Here is a 20844-nt window from a genome sequence, read left to right as displayed (position 1 = left end):
TGAAGAGTTGAAAACGGCACCTAGTCTGCCGAATGATGATTTCTGCTACAACATGCAGATGGTAAGGTCACAATTTGGCATAAACATGAATCCAAGGATACTTCCTGCCTGTGTCAACCAACAATGCAGGCTGGTGGTGTAATGATTTGGGGCATCTTTTCTTGGCATACATTAGGCCCCTTAAAACCAATTGAGCATTGTTTTAATGCCACAGCCTACCAGAGTATTGTTGTTGACGCTGGATTAGTGGTTAGCACTTCTACCTCTCAGCACTCGGGTCATGAGTTTGATTCCAACCATGTCCTTATCTGTGTGGAGTTTGTATGTACTCCCCATTTTTGCTTGGGTTTCCTCCCACACTCCAAAAACATACTAGTAGGTTAATTGGCTGCTATCAAATTGACCTTAGTCTCTTTCTCTCTCTGTGTGTATGTTAGGGAATTTAGACTAAGCTCCAATGGGGCAGGGACTGATGCAGCGAGTTCTCTGTACAGCGGTGCAGAATTAGTGGCGCTATATAAATAACTGATGATCATGAACCATGTATATCCACTTATGGCCATAATCTACTCATCTTCTAATTTAAAAATACAAAAGAATTTAATAGAGAAATCCCAAAAACAAAACATTGCAAAAACAGGAAATGTATTTCTCTATTAAAATTATTTTGTATTTTTGTACTCTGGCTTGCTGGTGCTGGTCTGTTCATTTTATCTGCACAATTGAGAATATACAATTTATTATATGGACTTCTTTTAGGTAGATAATTGAGTGCATCAACCTCTATCTATAGCTCAACAACAACAACAAAATAGTGCGGTGGGGGGATTTTTCTCCTGTCTACCTTTCTATGCAAGCCATATTTGGCCGATGAATTGCTTATATACTGCAACCAGTGGATGAGATCCTGCTCTGTCATATCCTGCTCTGTCAGTGGCGCACGCAGGGGAGGTTTCTGAGTCTCCAGAAACCCCCCCCCCCCCCCTGCGCTAAGTGGCCGCTATAGCTGCACTGTCCTATACAGCAGCTGCGGCGCTGTCAAAGTAGCGTCCGCGGCGGTGCTGTAGTGTATACAGCACCGCCGCGGACGCTTCTTAGACAGCGCCGCAGCTGCTGTATAGGACAGCGCTGAAGAAACGGAGCTGCTGCGCATGCGCAGCAGCTCTCGCGTGGGGTTGCCCCGACAATCCTCCGTTCGCCCGTCTGTGGTGACCATTTTTTATTAATCTGGCCGCTTGCACCAGTCGAAATTTGCAGTCAATTGATCTGTTGCAGCTCTCCTACTTTGCCTTCAACTTCAAATTAAAGCATAGATATCATGATACTGCCGGTATGTGCTTCTGCTCACTGTTGCCGATTACTGATTTTTTTTTCTTTGGAGATGCACGATGACAAGGTTGATCTTGAAACATTAGCAAGTTGAGCTGTCTCGGTCACTGAAGTCCCTGCCAAAGGCATCATTTCGTATTTTATCAATGCAGCCATGCTAGCCATAACTATAGGCAACCAGCGCACTGGTATTCATGATCCTGACCATCTTGGGATGTTATCTGTTTAATTAATGCAAGAGTCAGACTTGTAAGGAAGCACTTGCTTTCAATATGCTTGAAATCCCTAATTTACACAGACATTCCATTTTTTGGTACATTTCTTCCCCCACAGGTATATTTATCTCAGGTCTTCAATAAAACAAAAGGAAGTTTAATCCACAAACTTTTTAGGATGGGTATACCCATTTAAAGGGGTATTCACTAAATACTTCTGGAAAAAACAGAAACAAAAAACACTTTTAAATCTATTTGAAGACATATCACTTTAAGTAGGGATATGGTCTCCATTCTATTTTCAGTCAACCTTCAAAGGACACTACATGCAAAATTCCAATGTGCAGTCATTTGGAAGCCTCGCCTCTCAGTGGACAAAGCTAACCACTTAATGACTAGAATGTTTTTACACTTTCATAGTTTGACGAATCACCAGATACGCGTCCTATTTCTTACTCTATTCAATATTAAACAGTTTCTGGGACATATACAGAAAACAATGGACCAAAATAGTACAAAAAAACAAAAACACTTTCATAATAACTACAGGAAATTCAGTGTACCCCAGGATGTTTAACAATTTTATCAGACAGTTCTCCCAAATAAAACAGTATCAAATACATGTAGTTTATGAAATGTCAGCTAAAGGGCCCAAGTACAAACATACATGTTCTTATTTTAAAAGACTAAGCATCGAGTGATAAAGCCAAGGGTGGCTGACAAAAATTAAGTTACGATGGAAGCTTTTTGGCATACCTGTCAATGCATACCTGCCAATAATGGTCAGCATGGCCTAAGCCCTGGAAGATGATTTTGGACGAAAGGAGTTTCAAAGAGAACTGAACATTGGTCCCTTAGGTTTGGACAAGTTGACAAGAAGAAAAAGACTTTCCTCTGGTAACCTGTCTAGCTCATTTCAAAAAAGAACTAAATCCTCGAAAGGAAGGTTTCCAAAGCTTTCTTGGGGCTAGATTTACTAAACTGCGGGTTTGAAAAAGTGGGGTTGTTGCCTATAGCAACCAATCAGATTCTAGCTGTCATTTTGTAGAAGGTACTAAATAAATGAAAGCTAGAATCTGATTGGTTGCTATAGGCAACATTCCCACTTTTTCAAACCCGCAGCTTAGTAAATCTAGCCTTTGGACTCAATATCCACGTCACAGAGAAGCACCTCCAATATATGCTCCGATTATAATCCCTCATATCGATAGCGACATAGTAAAATCACTATCACATTGCTAGAAATTGACAGGCTGTGTGTGTGTGTGTGTGTGTGAATGGATGCCTAGTAACATAAATAGCTGGGCATTTTATATATCTTTAATTGAACATAAATGAACTGCTACGTTAAGAAAACATTGAACACAAGTGCCCTTGAATTCAGACTATAAGAAAAGTCATAATTATAGGGTTTGCATAATGTTTTAAAGAGGTGAAGTGGCTTGACCCATTTTATACTGCTACAGATTATTATAGTTTCAAATTTGAAGCAAGCTTAAGGTATAATTAAGACTACAAACATGATGTCAGCATCTCGCCTACAGAATGAATATTGCTTTCTCAATTGGCAAATATAGTATCACGTTTGAAATTGTATCTTCTGGTTTAACATTAGTGGGGGGAGAATGGATCTACTGCAGCAGCCATGTTTGAAAATAACGTCAACTGTTAAATGGGGAGCCTGCCAATGCAGAAATTAATTTTACAGCGAGAAACTCACCTGGAGCCCGATTCCCTTTGGAACCATGGAGACAGGTGGTATGTCTACACTACAGCACCTTGTCTGGCAACATACATGTGTACGTGTGTGTCAAACATAAAAACCTCGCCAAACTCCTTGGGCACTAAAGTTCAATTGAGAATCAGTGGGGTTGGGAGAGGGGAGGAGTTTCATTCTTTAGAACTTTTACCTCTCAATTGTTCAACTCCTGCACCCTCACCTCAACCACAAGGTATAAGTATCACCCAGACAGGATATAAGGAAAACTACCATTTTCTTTTTTGTATATATACTCTAAAGGTGTTTAACCATTATATAATTGAACTTAAAGTTAACAGAAGAAAAAAACACACAAGTAAAAGGAGAAAACAAGTTACCTGACGAGTCGTTTAAATTGGATATACAGGGCCTAAATCATTAAGGAAAGTAAATGCCGTTACTTGACATATTTTGCACTAAATTGCACTGCACATTCCCAAAAACGAACTATACTCCAGAGAAAGCAAATGTATGCAATTCATCTTCAAGCACAAAGGACACTTACAGGGAGGGGGAATGGGCATATGCATGTACAGTAAGGGCGTGCCAAGCTTGAGTGCATGCAGCAGCATCCGATTCAAGCTTTAGTGATCTCTAAGGTACTTATTTTTCCGTCGCATCTCTTGCACCAGCTACAGGTCAGGTGTAAGTGCAGAGTGATAGTGATGACTGTCGAGTATGTACGCTAGAACATATGTTTGCAAACAAAAGCAACTGTAAAAATGCATTTTATGCACACTAGACATTAACAAAATCATGAGGATTTTTATATAAAAGTCAGTTTCCCCCAGATGGAACTGAAGATACTGCAACAACGGGTTGCATGAGGGGACTAAGAGTTGGCACTTAAATAGTTAATTGGAACTTGCTGACAGAACTCCTCCACTCTGCAACCCCCTGTAGCTTCTCAATGTGGTTAAAAAGCCTCAAAAAGGGGAATAAAATAAGCAACCAGCAAACAGCAGAAGAGTGGAAGGCAGGACACGCAGTGTCCCCCAGATGGAATCAGAGAAGTGGTTCATCGTAAGTATAAAAATCCTCTCATCCAATCTAGGGGACTCTGCAACCATGGGGACGTTATTAAGCAGTCCCTTAAGACAGGGTACGCTCTGACATCCCGGCATGCAAAACACTACGGCCAAAAATGATAAGCCTGGGTAAAAATTTGGACAGAGGATCGGATGGCTGTCCAGCAGAGATGATCCGCTGAAGCTCCGCTGGGCGCAGCAATACGACTATGCACAGGTCGATCAGAGCTCATGTAGTGATAGTGGACGTAATTCACCTGGCGATGGTCTGGTCGGTAGCCAACCAGCCCCTTTTTGGAGCATCGAACAGGACAAAACGAGAGTCAGTCTTCCAGATGGTAGACGTCTGCTCCACATATATGCGGAGAACACAGACAACATGTAAGGAAACAGCAGAGATGTGACCCGAAGAGGTATCCGACTCCTGGAAGACCAGAACCACAATCTCCTGATTTAGGTGGAACCCTGAAACCACCTTGGGCAGGTAGGAGGGAACTGTACGCAACACAGCCTTGTCATCGTGGAATAGGAGATAAGGAGAAGGGCAGGAAAGAGCCCTAAGCTCAGACACCCACCGCGTAGAAGTTATGGGAAGGAGAAAAACCACCTTCCACATCAGGAAGCGAAGCTCTGTCAATCCCAATGGTTCGAAAGGGGACCTCTGAAGTACTTTAAGGACCAAGTTCAGATCCCAAGAAACCGTTGGTGGTACATAAGGAGGCTGAGATGTGCAGAACATCTTGCAGGAAAGCCTGCACCTCAGGCATATCCACTATTCTCTTTTGGAAAGAAAAAGAAAAAAAGAAAAAAGAGCACCAAAACCTGTACCTTTAAAGAACTGAGGCAAACGGTCGCAGCCAAGCCATCCTGTAAAAAAGCCAAATGGTAGTCATGTGGTAAACCCTACTGGTTTCCTGGCCCACAGCATAGTATACACTACTCTGTTGGACAAACCCCTGAAACGCCAATAACTGGCCTCAAATGCCACGCCGTTAAAGCCAGTCAAGGCAGGTCCAGGTGTTGAAACGAACCCTACAAGCGGAAGTCGCTGCGAAGACTACACCTGGGACCATCTGCCATCTGGAGGACATCTATGTATCAAATCCGACAAGGCCGATCGGGAGCAAATAGGATAACTAGAGGCCCTTCTAGCTTAACCTGAGGGAGAACATAAGGAATCATTGGGATGGGAGGGAACACGTATACGAACCAGAACAGCCACCAAACGGTCAGGACGTCCACAGCAACCTCCAAGTGTTCCCTGGCTATTGCGGCAATACACCCGGAGGTCCACACGTCAGGAAGACCTCACCAACCAGTGGAATAAGTTAAGGTTCAGAGACCACTCCCCCAACAATACTGCATGTCTGCTGAGGTAGTCGGCCTCCCAAATGTCCACACCTAGAAAGAAAATCGTTGATATCACCAGAAAAAGTTCCACCCACCCTAATATCTGGCACTCCTGATGCTGCCCAGTTAGTTGACATATGCCACTGTCGTGGCATTGTCTGACTGACGGCAGACCAGAGAACTTTGAAGGAGTGATCAGGCCCACCGAAGAACCAACAAAATGGCACTGAGTTCCAAGATGTTGATCGGCAGAGAGAGCTCTCGAGCCAACCAAACACCCTGTAGACAGTGGTGAAGGACCACAGCGCCCCAGCACAGAAGGCTGGTATCTGTTGTGACTATGGTCAAGGAACAAGGTGCAAAGGACATGTGTCCCAAAGTCTGGTTCCACTGGCACTTAACCCACCTGGTCCCCTTAACCTATATTGAGAGGGAAACTTGGTAGAAATAGCAGAGATCTCGGACGCCATCTTGTATTCACAGCGCTCCATGCCCAGGGGCAGCGTTTGACAGCGGCTGAAAGCCCCCGTCTTCACTTAAGTAAAAGGGACAGCTAAGGAGAGCTCTTACCCAGCTGACCCGTGTGGGTCAGTCAATGTGAAACACTAGTAAATTAAAAGGAAAATGAAATAAAATATTAAAAAAAAAAAAAAAGAAGAGTGCAGAACAATTTAAGCTAAGCCCAACTCCTTGACACTTAAAGAAACAAATCAAAAAAAACTTTTGAGGAGCTACAGGGGATTGCAGAGGGGAGGTGTTATGTCAACAAGTTACATTAAACAATGAATTAACTATTTAAGTGCCAACTGCTGGACCCCTCATACAATTTATTGCAACTGTGTCCCCCAGATTGGATGAAAAAAATGTACATTTTCCATTAATGATTAGAAATAGATGACAATAACTCATTTTTCTTTTCTGTATATTCTGCTGGGACTTTATATTCCGGGAGAGAGTGACAGAGATTCGAGTCCAGGCACTTCCAATATTTAGCACACAATACTTTATCAAGTTGCCTTCCTCTGTTCTACAATTAGCGAACTGCAATACATGCGCACACAATATATATTTCCTCTTTCACAAGTAGCCCTTGAGGTTTGTTAGCCATGGCTAGGATGGCCATCATACATATGGGTTTTATAAAAAGATGCTCACTTTTTAATAAAAACAAAAACAGTGAGGTTAAGCAAATTTTACAACAAACATAAAAGAAAGAAATACAACCAAAAAGTCATATTTTAAGCCTGGTAACCAGAACTCTTGATGAATGCATGAGCAGAATAATTGGACATTACAGGCTGTTATCAATTATGCAAGAAACCTTCTTACCAGAAGAGACACCACAGTACTGGAGTAATAGGCCAAGTCCTCGATGATCTCAGAGCGTCGGTTAGCACCAATGCGTAGGGATCGGCTATGGACTTCCTCTGGCAGCACAGTGAGGATCTCCAAGAGGAAGGGCAATGATGCTGAATCATTACTATACCTATATAAATGGATAGTACAGCTCAGTGAGGAACATGCATTAAAAATCATATGCTAAGGACAGCAGTTAAACTTATTCATAAGCAGCAGGTGAACATAGAAGCAAATACTTACGATTCTACAAGGGTTTGCACACAGCCTTTCCAAGAAGCCATCTGCAGGGCAAGATCTGCTATTGCTAAAGCCAGCTAGGAAATAAAACCAAAAAGTTCTGTTATCGCTTTCCAAAACAGTAGAGCACATATTCAGCTATGTCTAGTTCACATTTGCAAATTTGGACACAGCTACTCAATGCAGAAAAAACATTTAACCCATCCCCTGACGAGCATATTTTGCAACATCTTTAATGAAATGAAATGGATAATATTTGCAAGAGCAATATAGGTAGCCAAAAAAGGAATACCATTTGGGGAGTGTTACTGAGCATTATAATAATGTCCTCACATGTCAGCACAATTACATTATTAAGCACCACCTCTCCCACCACAAACAGGAATTCGCTATGGGGGACAGGTAAGTATACTTTTTTTTTTCTTCAAAACCACTGTGGGCTTAGAAGCGCTCCACTTGTCTTTGGCACTGAAGGGGTTAAAACAGAACATTACTTTCAATGGTGTAGGTCAAACCCATTGTGTACTACAATCTTAAAGGGACTAATTCCAAAATGTATTTGTACTTTATCCAGAGAGAGAGAACATAAAACAGTCTTTCCTGCACAAAGACAATTCTGTGAGAGACAGTGAGTTTGTTTATACAGAGCAGGCAGACATGAGCAGTCTTAGGAGGTCCCATATGCTTCCCACCCAAAAAAAAGTTAAATGATGTGTTTGATAAGAAAATAAAGTACTTCTGTGGAAGGGGAGTGGAGCAGATAGAAATTGGGAGGGGTAGACGGACAAACATTTTAAGCAAACGGGCAACAAAATAATAGTGCTTCAAATGTTTGAAATTCCACAAACTGGTAAGAATGTAGGTGTCTGATAATGGTTATAGATAAAAGTATTAACCTGCCGTTCAGTTTGCCAGTTATTACCAAGTCCCAATATTTAAGTAGCACTTCATGTGAACCACCTAAATATGATCAACATTTTACACACCAAAAATGCACACAGTCTTACCTGAGTTACAATAACAGGAGACAGGTCCTTCAGGTTCTGTATATGTGACAACAAGGAGTCCCGCAGGGAAGCATGAGAGTCTGTGGGTAGTTCATAAAAAGAGGTTTGGATCTTCATCTTCATTGTTTGTGCTGCAAAGTAGCAAGATTCCACATCCTGGTGGATTTGCAACAACTGGTCTGAGATTTCCCACGCATACACCTATGAAGAGCACAGTAAGAGAGTTATTCATGTAAATCCCAACAGTTCTATGTATTAATGGTTAACAACTTTACAAATTAACCAATTTGTACATTTTTACTATGGCTATAGCCCTGGTTTTGTGGATTTAAAAATAAAAATGTAAAATAAAAACAGATCAGTTGTCTAATTGTACACAAGACTAACTCTTCAAACAAGATTTCAAAAATGGACAACAAATGTGTAGACTAAATGTGTGCTAAAGAACCAAAGTCCCAGAAAGAGTAATAAAAACAAAACAGTTAGAGAATATATGAATGAATAAAAAAAAATAATATATATATATATATATATATATATATATATATATATATATATATATATATATATATATATATATATATATATATATATATATATATATATATATACACACACACACAATACATATCTACACACACATTATTTTCATCTTTGACATAAGGTGCCACAAAGGGTCCGCAGCGACGTGCATTACATATACAGAAAACAGAACCAAGACACATCATGATACACAAATATATAGAAACACAGGTGACAGGGTAAAGCAAATCACATTGACCATGGAATCATTGTTGGTGCCAAACAGGGTGATTTAAGCATCTCAGAAACTGCTGATATCCTGGAATTTTCACGCACAGCAGCCTTAAGAATTTACAGAAAATAGTGTGGCCGAAAAAGCTGAAGAACAAAAGAAAGAAAAATCCAGTAGAAAAATCCCCATTTATTTCAGCCCATCAATAAACAGTTCAACAGCAGCAAAGTCAACGGCAGCTGTTTTCACCACTTGGTAATGAATTGTCAGAAAAATATGTCTCCTATTCAGAAGCCATAGTAGGTCTCAGTGAATTTTGATCTCCAGAAAAATGGCTGCCACCTGATATAATTCAGTCAGTAATAGAGAAACTGTAAAATAAAAGTTAAGTCACCTAAACTGGATGTTTTGGGGTAAAATCTATTTAGGAACTTCGCAGCAGTGAACAAACCTGGAGTTCTCCATTCTATTTCTTCTATGTGCCATGCTGAGAACTTATCTCATGACATAGGCAGGTACACAGGGAGCAGAGATATGGTTCTCATTAAAGTAGTAAAATGTTAAAACCAACATTAAAACTATTAAGGAGTGAAGTGAATAACTTGTTACAATGGCTTTTTGTCAAGGAGTGGGATATATTAGGCAGCAAGTGAACAGTCAGTTCTTGACATTGATGTGTTGAAAGCAAGAAAGAACGGGCACGCACAAGGATCTGAGCGACTTGACAAGGGACAAATTGTGATGGCTAGACAACTGGGAGCATCTCCAAAACTGCATGTCTTTTGGGGTGTTCCTGGTATGTGGTGGTTAGTACCTATCAGGGGTCCAAATGAAGGACAACCAGTGAACCAGCGACAGGGTCATGGGTTTCCAAGGCTCAGTGATGCGCGTAGAGAGCAAAGGATAGCCCATCTGGTGCAATCCCACAGCAGAGCTACTGTAGCACAAATTGCTGAAAAAGTTATTGCTGGCTATGAAATAAAAATGTCAGCACACGCAGCGCATCGCAGGTTGCTGTATATGGGACTACGTAGCAGCTGACCGGTCAGAGTTCCCATGCTGACCCGCCCACCACTGAAAGCGCCTACAATGGGCATGTGATCACCAGAACTGGACCAAGGAGCAATAGAAGAAGCTGGCATGGCCTGATGAATCAAGTTTTCTTGGGTTCTGCCATTCATGTGGATGTTACTCTGACAAATACCACCTACCTAAACATTGTTGCAGGCCAAGTACACCCCGTCATGGGAGGGGTATTCCCAGATGGCAGTGGCTTCTTTCAGCAGGATAAAGTGCCCTGCCACATTGCAGAAAATTGTGCAGGAATGGTTTGAGGAACATGGCAGAGTTCAAGGTGTTGGCTTGGCCTCCAGATAGAGCATCTGTGAGATGCACTGGAAAAACAAGTCCGAGCCATGGAGGCCCCACCTCGCAAATTACAGGATTTAAAGAATCGTCTGACAACATCTTGGTGCAAGATATCACAGAACACCTTCAGAGGTCTTCTGGAGTCCATGCCTCGACAGGTCAGAAATGTTTTGACAGCACGAGGGGGTACCTACAAAATATTATGCAGGTGGTTTTAATGTTGTGTATACATACATACATATTTCCCTCCACAAAATCCACATCTTGCCCAAGTAAAACTCCTCAGTCTGATCAGAATAGATTCTAGAAGAAGCTTATTGACCATTAAGCAGCAGGGTGCAGGTAGCTTTACTTTATCCCCTTGCTCCAACCCACATGATTTCCAAAGACATGTGCAGCAGCATAATATATCAAGAAAAGGAAAACATTTTAAAACAAAAAAGCGTAACGCATGTAGTTCCCTCCCCCCTTCCCTCCATTTTTCTTTTTGCTTTCTGTATACCATATTTGACAAATCTTAATAAAAAAAAACTATTTTTGAAAAGGAAAAAAACAAAACAAAAAAAAAAACCTAAAATGTGTAATTTTATTCACTGAACAAGGTGCACACCTTTGTTAATGTTATACTGTGGATAACAAGACAATTAGGTTTATGAAGTGTATACGCTCGTTGAATAAAAGTATATGAAAATTGTGAAGACTTATTTCTCATATTTCTGCACATGGCGTTTTCATGTACAGTGCCCACAAAAACGAAAAGGGGAGACTTATCTGCCCTGAAGGAGGGAGGATTTGCTCGGGTAGACTAAGGAAGCCAGAGAGTTACCTGTGGAAAGGACTGCTTTTCTGGTCATGGAAGGTCTAAATGACAGTTTTAAGTGGTTCAATGTTATGCAGCACAAACAGGTTACACGTTATATTTTCCCTACAGTTGCCTACTCTAGTACAGTAGGTTCAAGTGCAGACATTTTTATACCATGGACCAGTTTAGAAAGGATGTAGAGAATGCAAATATTAAAGATATTTTTTACCAAGATTGCTGACTGTCCCGTGATTGTATTGCTTAGGACAGTTATAACGAAGGAACTAAAATTACCAATATAACTATCCTTCAGGCCCTCCCTGCTTATTTTCAATATGGAATTTAGGATTCAGGTTTCAGTATAATCTTTTTAAATTTATTCTGGAGTCACACAAATACTATATTTACAGCATATAGTTAAAAAATACCATAAATGCTAGCTTGATTTTATTCTACCATAGGTATCAAAACAAAGTGGGAGTTTAAAACATACAGTTACTCTCCACAAAAAGCAACCAATACTGATGCAACTGATACTATCCAAGGTATGTGGAGCCAACTCCGGCTGCAGAAAGAAAGATCATGTTGCATACGAGAGAACTTGCTGATATGACAAGGCAAGATATGATTCAGGGGAAGGTCTCAAAGACACTCCTTCATGAGCCACACAAGTAACAATTTCATTTGTCATTTGGGTCAGATGGTGTTTCAACACAAAATCAGTTCCGCAGTTGAAAAGAGAAGACATTGAATATAAAAGGCCAGCTTCCTCTCTGGGTTTTGCTACACACATCTGGAATAGGAGCAAGACAGCAAAATAAAGTGCACAAAACTAATTAAACTAAAGGAGTTCAGAGCGGACAAAATTTGGAGACAGTGGAAGATAATTGCCATGACTCCAGATCCAAATAAAATCAATCTCATTAAGAAAAGAAATATATTCCATTAAACGAACTATAGCCCCTATAAAACATATGCTAACAATCTTATATGAAGAGGCTTGATAGGAGACAGGTGAAGTTTGTACCTTATTTCTTTGCCAACGTTTTTTTGAAGGAATCAGACAACACCAGTGGTTTACAAACTGTGCGCCTAGGCTCCCTGGGGTGCCCCAGCGGTCCCCCAATGGGTACCTCAGCCAGGGTAAGTGGTAAGCAAGGCAAGGGACTACTTGGTAACTTATTTTGGCTTAGGGATGCCTTGAAAAAATTATGGAGACCCTAAGGGTGCCTTGAACTTAAAAAGTTTGGGATTCACTGGACTACACACTTTGTAGCAAAGGAATTCAAAATGGGAAAAAAAAACAACTATATTATGTTACAGGTAATCGGATTGCCAAGTGTAGTGTCATAAGACACTTTTCATTCCACATTTTACGTGTAAAAGGGAGAGGATATCACATGCTGACTGCAGCTTTGTGGACAAGTGTCCAATACACTGAATAAAACATTCTCCAGCTGAAATAAACTGTATTTGAGCAGACCCTGTACCACAGACCATTTAAAGTGCTCTTTAAAAGCTGTGACATTTAAAAGTGCTGCACTTTTACAGCTGCTGTGAAAATTAGGCATTAGCACTTCTGAAGTTATAAAAGCGCTAGCGGGAAATGCATGTGCCACCACTCACAACATTGCTTAACTTAATGTCAGCTAAACTTTCAGAGATTTTGTGAATTCGCAAACTAGATTTTCTACTAGAAAATACACAAGAACAACTTCAATAAGCAGTTCACTGTACCACTTTTCCTCACAGTGTCTTTCAAAGATATTACACATTGGGGTAAGGGGAAAAAAATAAACTAAGTGTCACTGCATGTCAAATTCTTTCATGATTGACATGTAACAGCACTTGCTTGTTAATGGAAGACACTTGCAGTGAGAACAAATACATAGAACAGTCCATACGACTGACACTCCAGAACACAGACTAAACACTAGTAAAACTAGCATTTTAAAAGCAAGTGGGTAATAAACAATAGTGATCCAAATACAGCACGGGGGTTTAAATAGTAACAACAGGAAAGGAGCAGTATATTCTAAGGCCTTCAACTTTGAGCCATTAACAATGCAAAAGATCTGGCAAGCTATGAAATCATGAGAACTTTTAAAGGATGACTAAGCACCAAAACTTACATTTTCAAAAATTGAACCATGAAAGCAAAATACACTGTCCAGTGTTAACCTGACATTCCACTGCAGCCCTATTAAAAAGTAAAGTATTACTTATTATATTTTTAGGAGTGTCCCGGGAGGATCCTATACAGGTAAAAAAAAAAAAAAAAAAAGCAGAGACTGATGTGCTGCAATATCACTAAAGCTGGGTACCCACTGGTGCAATTATTATGCAGATCACATGATAAACAATTGTTTGGTCAAATATTGCAAGTGTGGCTCTTGGAGCCCAACACAGTCATATTATAATAGAATGAACCACTGTTTCTACTATTAGAACAAGCACTTTGTGAGCACTCCAGCAGTGTGTGTTAGACCACTGACCACCAGTCTGACCATTCCTGGCAGGTGTTGGCAATAACCTTCCAACATTTTTCAATATTATTGCAAACTATTACAACTGTCTCCACCCAGCCACTTCTTAATGCCACCCAGCTGGCAAAATTTTCTGGGCGACACTGGTGTGTGTGCTCCCACGATCATGTTTTAACATACCAAAGCATCTGTTGATTTCGTTTTATAGACTTGCTAAACATGATCAATGATGGAACGATGTCGGGCATTTGTGAAAGTGTATATGCACTCACAACCAGCAGTGTAGGCAGATCTGTGACTCTGCACACTCTATAATCTTTTCAGCAGATGGTTATAGAGATGAAAATCACAGATCTCAAGGTAAATTGTGTAGGTATGTACACATTAACCTGCATGCTCATTGGCTCTTTCGGTCATTGGTAAAAATCATTACAGAAAGCGTATCTAAAATAAAATACAACTGTGTGTACCCAGCTTAACCCTGTCAATCATCCAACCAATTTGCATTTCTGCAACGTGAATAAGTCTGCCTAGCTATCAGACGCAATCTGCATGTATCAGAACAACATGCTCCAGTGGAGTCATACAACATGGTGGACAAGCACTGCTTCATGATAAACCAGGGGTTCCCAAAGTGTGCGCCGTGGCCAGGGGACAATAAAAAAAAAACAAAAAAAAAAAAACAACTTACCAATCCGGCAGCACCAGGGACCCAGCATCCTCCTCGCTTCTCAGTGAACGTGACGTCCTCACGCCTGACATATTCAGTGAGAAGCGTCAGGAGAGAGGAGGATGCTGGGTCCCGGGCGCCGCCGCCGCATTGGTAAGAAGATAGAAGAGAAGACAGAAAAAAATAGAAGAAAGAATGCCAAGTATGGCAAGTAAAGAAACGGAGGGGCAGACAGTGTGTGTGTGTGGATGAAGAGGGGCAGACAGTGTGTGTGTGTGTGGATGAAGAGGGGCAGACAGTGTGTGTGTGTGTGGATGAAGAGGGGCAGACAGTGTGTGTGTGTGTGGATGAAGAGGGGCAGACAGTGTGTGTGTGTGTGGATGAAGAGGGGCAGACAGTGTGTGTGTGTGTGGATGAAGAGGGGCAGACAGTGTGTGTGTGTGTGGATGAAGAGGGGCAGACAGTGTGTGTGTGTGTGGATGAAGAGGGGCAGACAGTGTGTGTGTGTGTGGATGAAGAGGGGCAGACAGTGTGTGTGTGTGTGGATGAAGAGGGGCAGACAGTGTGTGTGTGTGTGGATGAAGAGGGGCAGACAGTGTGTGTGTGTGTGGATGAAGAGGGGCAGACAGTGTGTGTGTGTGGATGAAGAGGGGCAGACAGTGTGTGTGTGTGTGGATGAAGAGGGGCAGACAGTGTGTGTGTGTGTGGATGAAGAGGGGCAGACAGTGTGTGTGTGTGTGGATGAAGAGGGGCAGACAGTGTGTGTGTGTGTGGATGAAGAGGGGCAGACAGTGTGTGTGTGTGTGGATGAAGAGGGGCAGACAGTGTGTGTGTGTGTGGATGAAGAGGGGCAGACAGTGTGTGTGTGTGTGTGGATGAAGAGGGGCAGACAGTGTGTGTGTGTGTGTGGATGAAGAGGGGCAGACAGTGTGTGTGTGTGTGGATGAAGAGGGGCAGACAGTGTGTGTGTGTGTGGATGAAGAGGGGCAGACAGTGTGTGTGTGTGTGGATGAAGAGGGGCAGACAGTGTGTGTGTGTGTGGATGAAGAGGGGCAGACAGTGTGTGTGTGGATGAAGAGGGGCAGACAGTGTGTGTGTGGATGAAGAGGGGCAGACAGTGTGTGTGTGGATGAAGAGGGGCAGACAGTGTGTGTGTGTGTGTGGATGAAGAGGGGCAGACAGTGTGTGTGTGTGTGTGGATGAAGAGGGGCAGACAGTGTGTGTGTGTGGATGAAGAGGGGCAGACAGTGTGTGTGTGTGTGTGGATGAAGAGGGGCAGACAGTGTGTGTGTGTGGATGAAGAGGGGCAGACAGTGTGTGTGTGTGTGTGTGTGGATGAAGAGGGGCAGACAGTGTGTGTGTGTGGATGAAGAGGGGCAGACAGTGTGTGTGTGGATGAAGAGGGGCAGACAGTGTGATGATTTTTGTACATGTTTTATTTTGTTTGATCTTATTCCTCTTAATATTAGCTGTAAATTATTCTTTGACAGAAATATAATTGAAAATAAATATATAAAAATATTCTTTTCCCTTGGATTTATGTGTATTATTTTGCAAACAACTTACTAATTATTTCTGTCCTGACCTAAATATTTATTACGTTATTTTGACTCAAATACTTAAAAAACGGAACTGCTCGGTAATTATTTTGGAGGGGTGCCTTGAAAAAGTTATGGAGACTCTAAGGGTGCCACGAACTGAAAAAGTTTGGAACCACTGGTATAAACACAAGTTCAAGAATACACAAACATTTTGTGCAGTAAAAAAAAAATGCACTGCTCATGCTACAATAAGATAAGATTTACAACTGTGCTGTGTATTAAAAGCTGCAAACTACATTAATGTATTTAATAATACGGCTCAACTATCCCTTCCCATCTACAAATAAGACTTACGATACATACAAATCTCAGCGTCGTCAAGGAAGACAGTCAATCAGCTATTCCAGCCGCCCATAAGGTGTGTGCAGAGTAGTTTGTTCGTGTTCAAACACAAACAAATAGAACCTGCTAGGACAGTACTATGTGCAATCTAAAATGAAACTCAAATATTGTTGCAGAACTTGTGAGAACGAAACATCTAGGTTCTGGTATCTGCTGTATGGGAAACAAAATACTCAATGCAAGTTTATGTTCTATAGAACAAAGTCCTATTATCAAGCTCCTGAACAACAAGGTAAAAAGTACTGTGTCGGCAGAAAATAAAATAAAAAAAAAAATATATATATATATATTATACTATACACACACACATAAAACTGTATACTAAAAAGTATCAAACAAACATAGTATGGAGGTATTACCTTTATTGGCTAACCAGAATAAATTACTATGCAAGCTTCTGGGCCACTGAGGCCTCTTCGTCAGGCTGATTTACAAATGTAAAATTAAATGATTGTTTGTCATGAGAGTATGATATAATACATTTCATTATCTTCAGTTTTAAGTGAGAGGAACCATGGCATGTTGAAAACTACATACATCTGGGGTAGACAAAATAATGTAGAATCCATTAGTCATTCAGTCTAATCTAGGACCAGAAAAGATTTTTAAGGACCATGGGAAAATGTGCATCAACCAACATCAAATTGTCCAGACAAGTATGCTTTTATAATTAATTTTAGATACATTCATAAACATATAGCTGGCCTGAGCAAAACTACTGGTCACCATGTCACACATTTGAGAGCTAAAAAAAAAAGCATCTCGACAATTGGAGTAGTAGGCTGGTGGCAACACAGAGACACCTTCATTCACTTCCAGCACATAAAGAAAAAAAAAAAGCTAGTCGAAACAAGCAGGTTGCTTGCTTGGAGGGAATCAATGCACGGACAGATCTGCGAGAGTATATGAAGTCACTGAGGATTACTGGTGTACACACTGTGGGGATTTGGCTAGAATGTGTGGAGGTATCAGTATATTTTGGGGTGGCAGGCTGGAATGTAGAGGTACTGGTACTGCTTATTTTGTGATGGCAAAAGCGGATATGTGAAGTCACTGGCATTATGTGAGGGCACTGGTTGGTAACTTGGGCACTCACATGAATACAGTCAGGGCACAGTAATTATCATCATCTATTTATATAGCGCCACTAATTCTGCAGCGCTGCACAGAGAACTCATTCACATCAGGCCCTGCTCTATTGGATCTTACAATCTAAATCCCCTAACATATACACACACACACACACACACACAGGCAGACCGAGGAAGACTAAGGGCAATTTAATAGCAGCCAATTAACCTACCAGTATGTTTTTGGAGTGTGGGTGGAAACCGGAGCACTCGGAGGAAACCCACACAAACACGGGGAGAACATACAAACTCCACACAGATAAGGCCTCAAACTCATGACTCCAGTGCTATGAGGCAGAAGTGCTAACCACTAAGCTGCCCTCAGATATGATGCTGTATGAGCAGAGGCAGATTTAATATTGGACATTAGCTGGGTGGACTATACAGGTCACTTAGACTACAATATCAGCATATGGCAAACATAGCATTTGCTAAAAGGGAACTGCAATTTTGTAATCCATAATAGCTCTCATTCCAATAAGCATGCAATCACTCTCAAAATGTGTTTAATCAGAAAAACAAGAGTAACAGAGAAAAGCATTGTTAATGTTAAAGAACTGCATAACACTGTACTGGAACAAATATGTAAATAAATATCAAATTAAACAAATGTATGCCTTGAGATTAGTTAGAATAGGACTGCCAGAATAATCAAAAACCATTCATCATACTTATATAGGTTTGTCCAGATGTCTACGATAGAAATAGTTCAAAAAAGTAACAAGTTAACTGGCACACTCACAATTATACATTCACTTTATACTGGAACTTCACTGCCACAGGATTCTCCCAGTATACTGAATGCTCAGTAGATATCCAGAAGAGGCTTACAATTGGTACGAAACTGTGTGTGTGGGCATCACTTCATCAGGTGTGTAACAAAGTAAACCCCTTGTGCAACTTTTACACATGCACTTCCACCTTTATGTACTGTATTCCTTAATAACAACTATCATTATATAACTGAAATAGTGCTATGTGATGATCAGTATAAATTGTGTTACACTGCATACAGGTGGCATTCATCTCAGTCTTTGTGACACAAACTTTGATTTGCATTCAGAAGTATGCTGAACGAATCTTATTTCATACTGGGTCTCATTCACAGTTAGGGAAAAATCCTGCTAAAATGTGCAATTTTGACCCTAATCAAACCATATTGTGATATAATGCAACATGGAAAATACTGTCTCCTTTGGCATGAAGCATACAAATATTAGGCAACTTTATTAGCACACTTCAATTTAAAGTTAAGCAAGGACGCGCCCCACTACCAACTCTAAATTTGGCTGCACATTTTCAATTGGACACCCAACGTACTCGGGGACTACTGTAAATAGCACTGACCACAACAAAATGTTATTTTCTTGTAGCAGTGCAATAATGCTTTCTTGGAGCACTGTAAACATACATATTATTGTGCTCCATTGGTGTATCTTTATAGATGACAATTAGTTACACAATGCAGATCAAACTTCGCTTACCACAGACAATGACCAATGCAGTCTGTAGCAATTTTATTGATCAGGTCTTTTGCCCTCAACTTAGTTTTAATTATTTAATTTGGTGAAGAGGGGGGGCGGGGTAAAACGTAAACTCACAAGGAGTGAGTTTTACACATCTGAGAAGGGCAGCTACACAAGCCATCCTGGAAACATTATGTGCATGCCTCTACTGCCTATGATGATTTAATAATGTATCTGTACCAGATGCTACATGATGAATACTAATGTACAAATACACAAATGAGAATAAGCAATATGCGGAACACAAAATATAGAATTCACAAACCATTCAATCAAATATATAAATCAGGAGATTATTTTAAGGAGCCATGGAAATCCATTGTCAAAAATGGAAATTACACCTAAAAAGTTCGGCACTAGCAGTAATTGTTTAGGGACATTGGCTACATGTTTTTTTGGGATTTATCTAGGCTTGCTTTAAGCTTCCCCTAACCAATCAGAACATGCTCACTGTCCTAGCAGATTCCCACTGAGCTTCTGCAGCAAACTCCCGTTCACACCTCCAAAGATATCCCAAACACTACTGTCATATTGTCTGGATATACTTAATAGTGTCAAACTAGACTAACTCGTTAGCTCACAAGATACCATAGCCCACACTCTGCCTTCAAATGTCCCGCAATCTACACTCTGCCGGCCTTCGTGATACTCAATATACTAAAATCTATACTGTGCCAGACTAGATCACCTCCAAATGCACCACAGCACACACTGGAGACGACTAGATTGCCTCCATGTCTGGCATCGTACCACAGTCCACACGGCGTGTGCCACACTATCTAACCCACTGCATGACAGAGGCTCTCTGCTCCTTCTCAGTGACCACTCTCCTTGGAAGAGCAAAGCAAACTCTCCCCACAGGCTGAAGAGATCCCAGTTTAAGGAAGTCCCGCTAGCAGGTCCCAGCCCTGTCCCTAGTGAGTACACCAGGCCTCACCGATTTCTGCAGCTCTCCTAGCCATAACGATGCCCTCTCCTTTCCGCTGGGGTCCGGATCGTGGTAGAGGGCCTGCACGGCCTGGTAGACGGTTTGCAGGCCGGGCTTCCCCTCCATGTCTCAGTCTCGACGATCTAACTCGTGGTGTCTTACAGCCGCCGCTCCCCAGGCTTCATCCTCCACCTCGGCCGTAACTGTGATTGTGCACCCGCAAACTGGTCCGGCCAGGAATCACGACTCTGCACCACACCGTTCCGCCTCCTCTCCCCGGGGCCAAAGGGAGGGGGCGCCGGAAAGCTCTCTGCTCAACACCTGTGTGGCTCCACACCCGTCACACGCAGCCTCCCCACCTCTCCGGCACCTCAGGAAGGCGGTTGCTTCCCGGGCAGGACATACGTCACCAAGCCCTTCCTGCTGGTCCGGCACTGATCTGGGACCCCTAGTTGTACGGAACCAAGAAAGCGGAAGCGAATGTTGCCCATTGTGTGGGATATGTTAGTGAAGAACCCAATGCACTTAACCTTGTTGAAATCCTTAGTTAGCTGTATAGCTCTTCTGCTCTGCATTAGTTCCCGGGTGCCCATCCATTTCAACCCGCTGCACCGGGATTTGTATTTATTGGGATGTCCTAAAATGGAATGACAGCTCCAGTCTGCCTAAAGGAATGCCAATTGACTATAATCATAGCAAATTGAACATTTAAGTTTATTTTATAAAATCTTACACTTCTGAATTAGATCTCCCACGCACTTATTGCTTAGATATTTGGCCATGTTTTACTTGTGGAATGACAGCTGTTTTATACCCCATGTCAATGTAGAAATATCAGTTAAAAGCAAAGTTGCATTTGCTCATAAAAACACCCTTATTTCTCCAAGATCCCATAAATCCCACACGATAATCCCTTTGCATAAACGCTACCCCACACCTGTACCCCACTACAC

The 20844-nt window shown here is 41.5% G+C and overlaps 1 protein-coding gene across 4 annotated transcripts in view; it reads right to left on the bottom strand.

The window, feature by feature from the left end:
• TNPO3 (transportin 3) overlaps positions 1-20310 on the bottom strand; it is a 62838-nt gene extending 42528 nt beyond the window's left edge. For all 4 annotated transcript variants that reach the window (XM_075208528.1, XM_075208527.1, XM_075208529.1 and 1 more), the window contains exons 1-4: positions 19901-20310; positions 8285-8485; positions 7281-7354; positions 7011-7167 (exon numbers count right to left, since the gene is read on the bottom strand). In XM_075208528.1, the coding sequence (XP_075064629.1) occupies positions 7011-7167; positions 7281-7354; positions 8285-8485; positions 19901-20017 (549 nt within the window). In that variant the 5' untranslated portion in view covers positions 20018-20310. The remainder of the gene's footprint in view (positions 1-7010; positions 7168-7280; positions 7355-8284; positions 8486-19900) is intronic.
• Positions 20311-20844: the final 534 nt, after the last annotated feature.

The sequence above is a fragment of the Mixophyes fleayi genome, chromosome 4, assembly GCF_038048845.1.
Source record: "Mixophyes fleayi isolate aMixFle1 chromosome 4, aMixFle1.hap1, whole genome shotgun sequence".
Lineage (NCBI taxonomy): Eukaryota > Metazoa > Chordata > Amphibia > Anura > Limnodynastidae > Mixophyes > Mixophyes fleayi.
The sequence above is the reverse complement of the archived record's forward strand: the minus strand, read 5'-3'. Positions and strand labels throughout refer to the sequence as shown.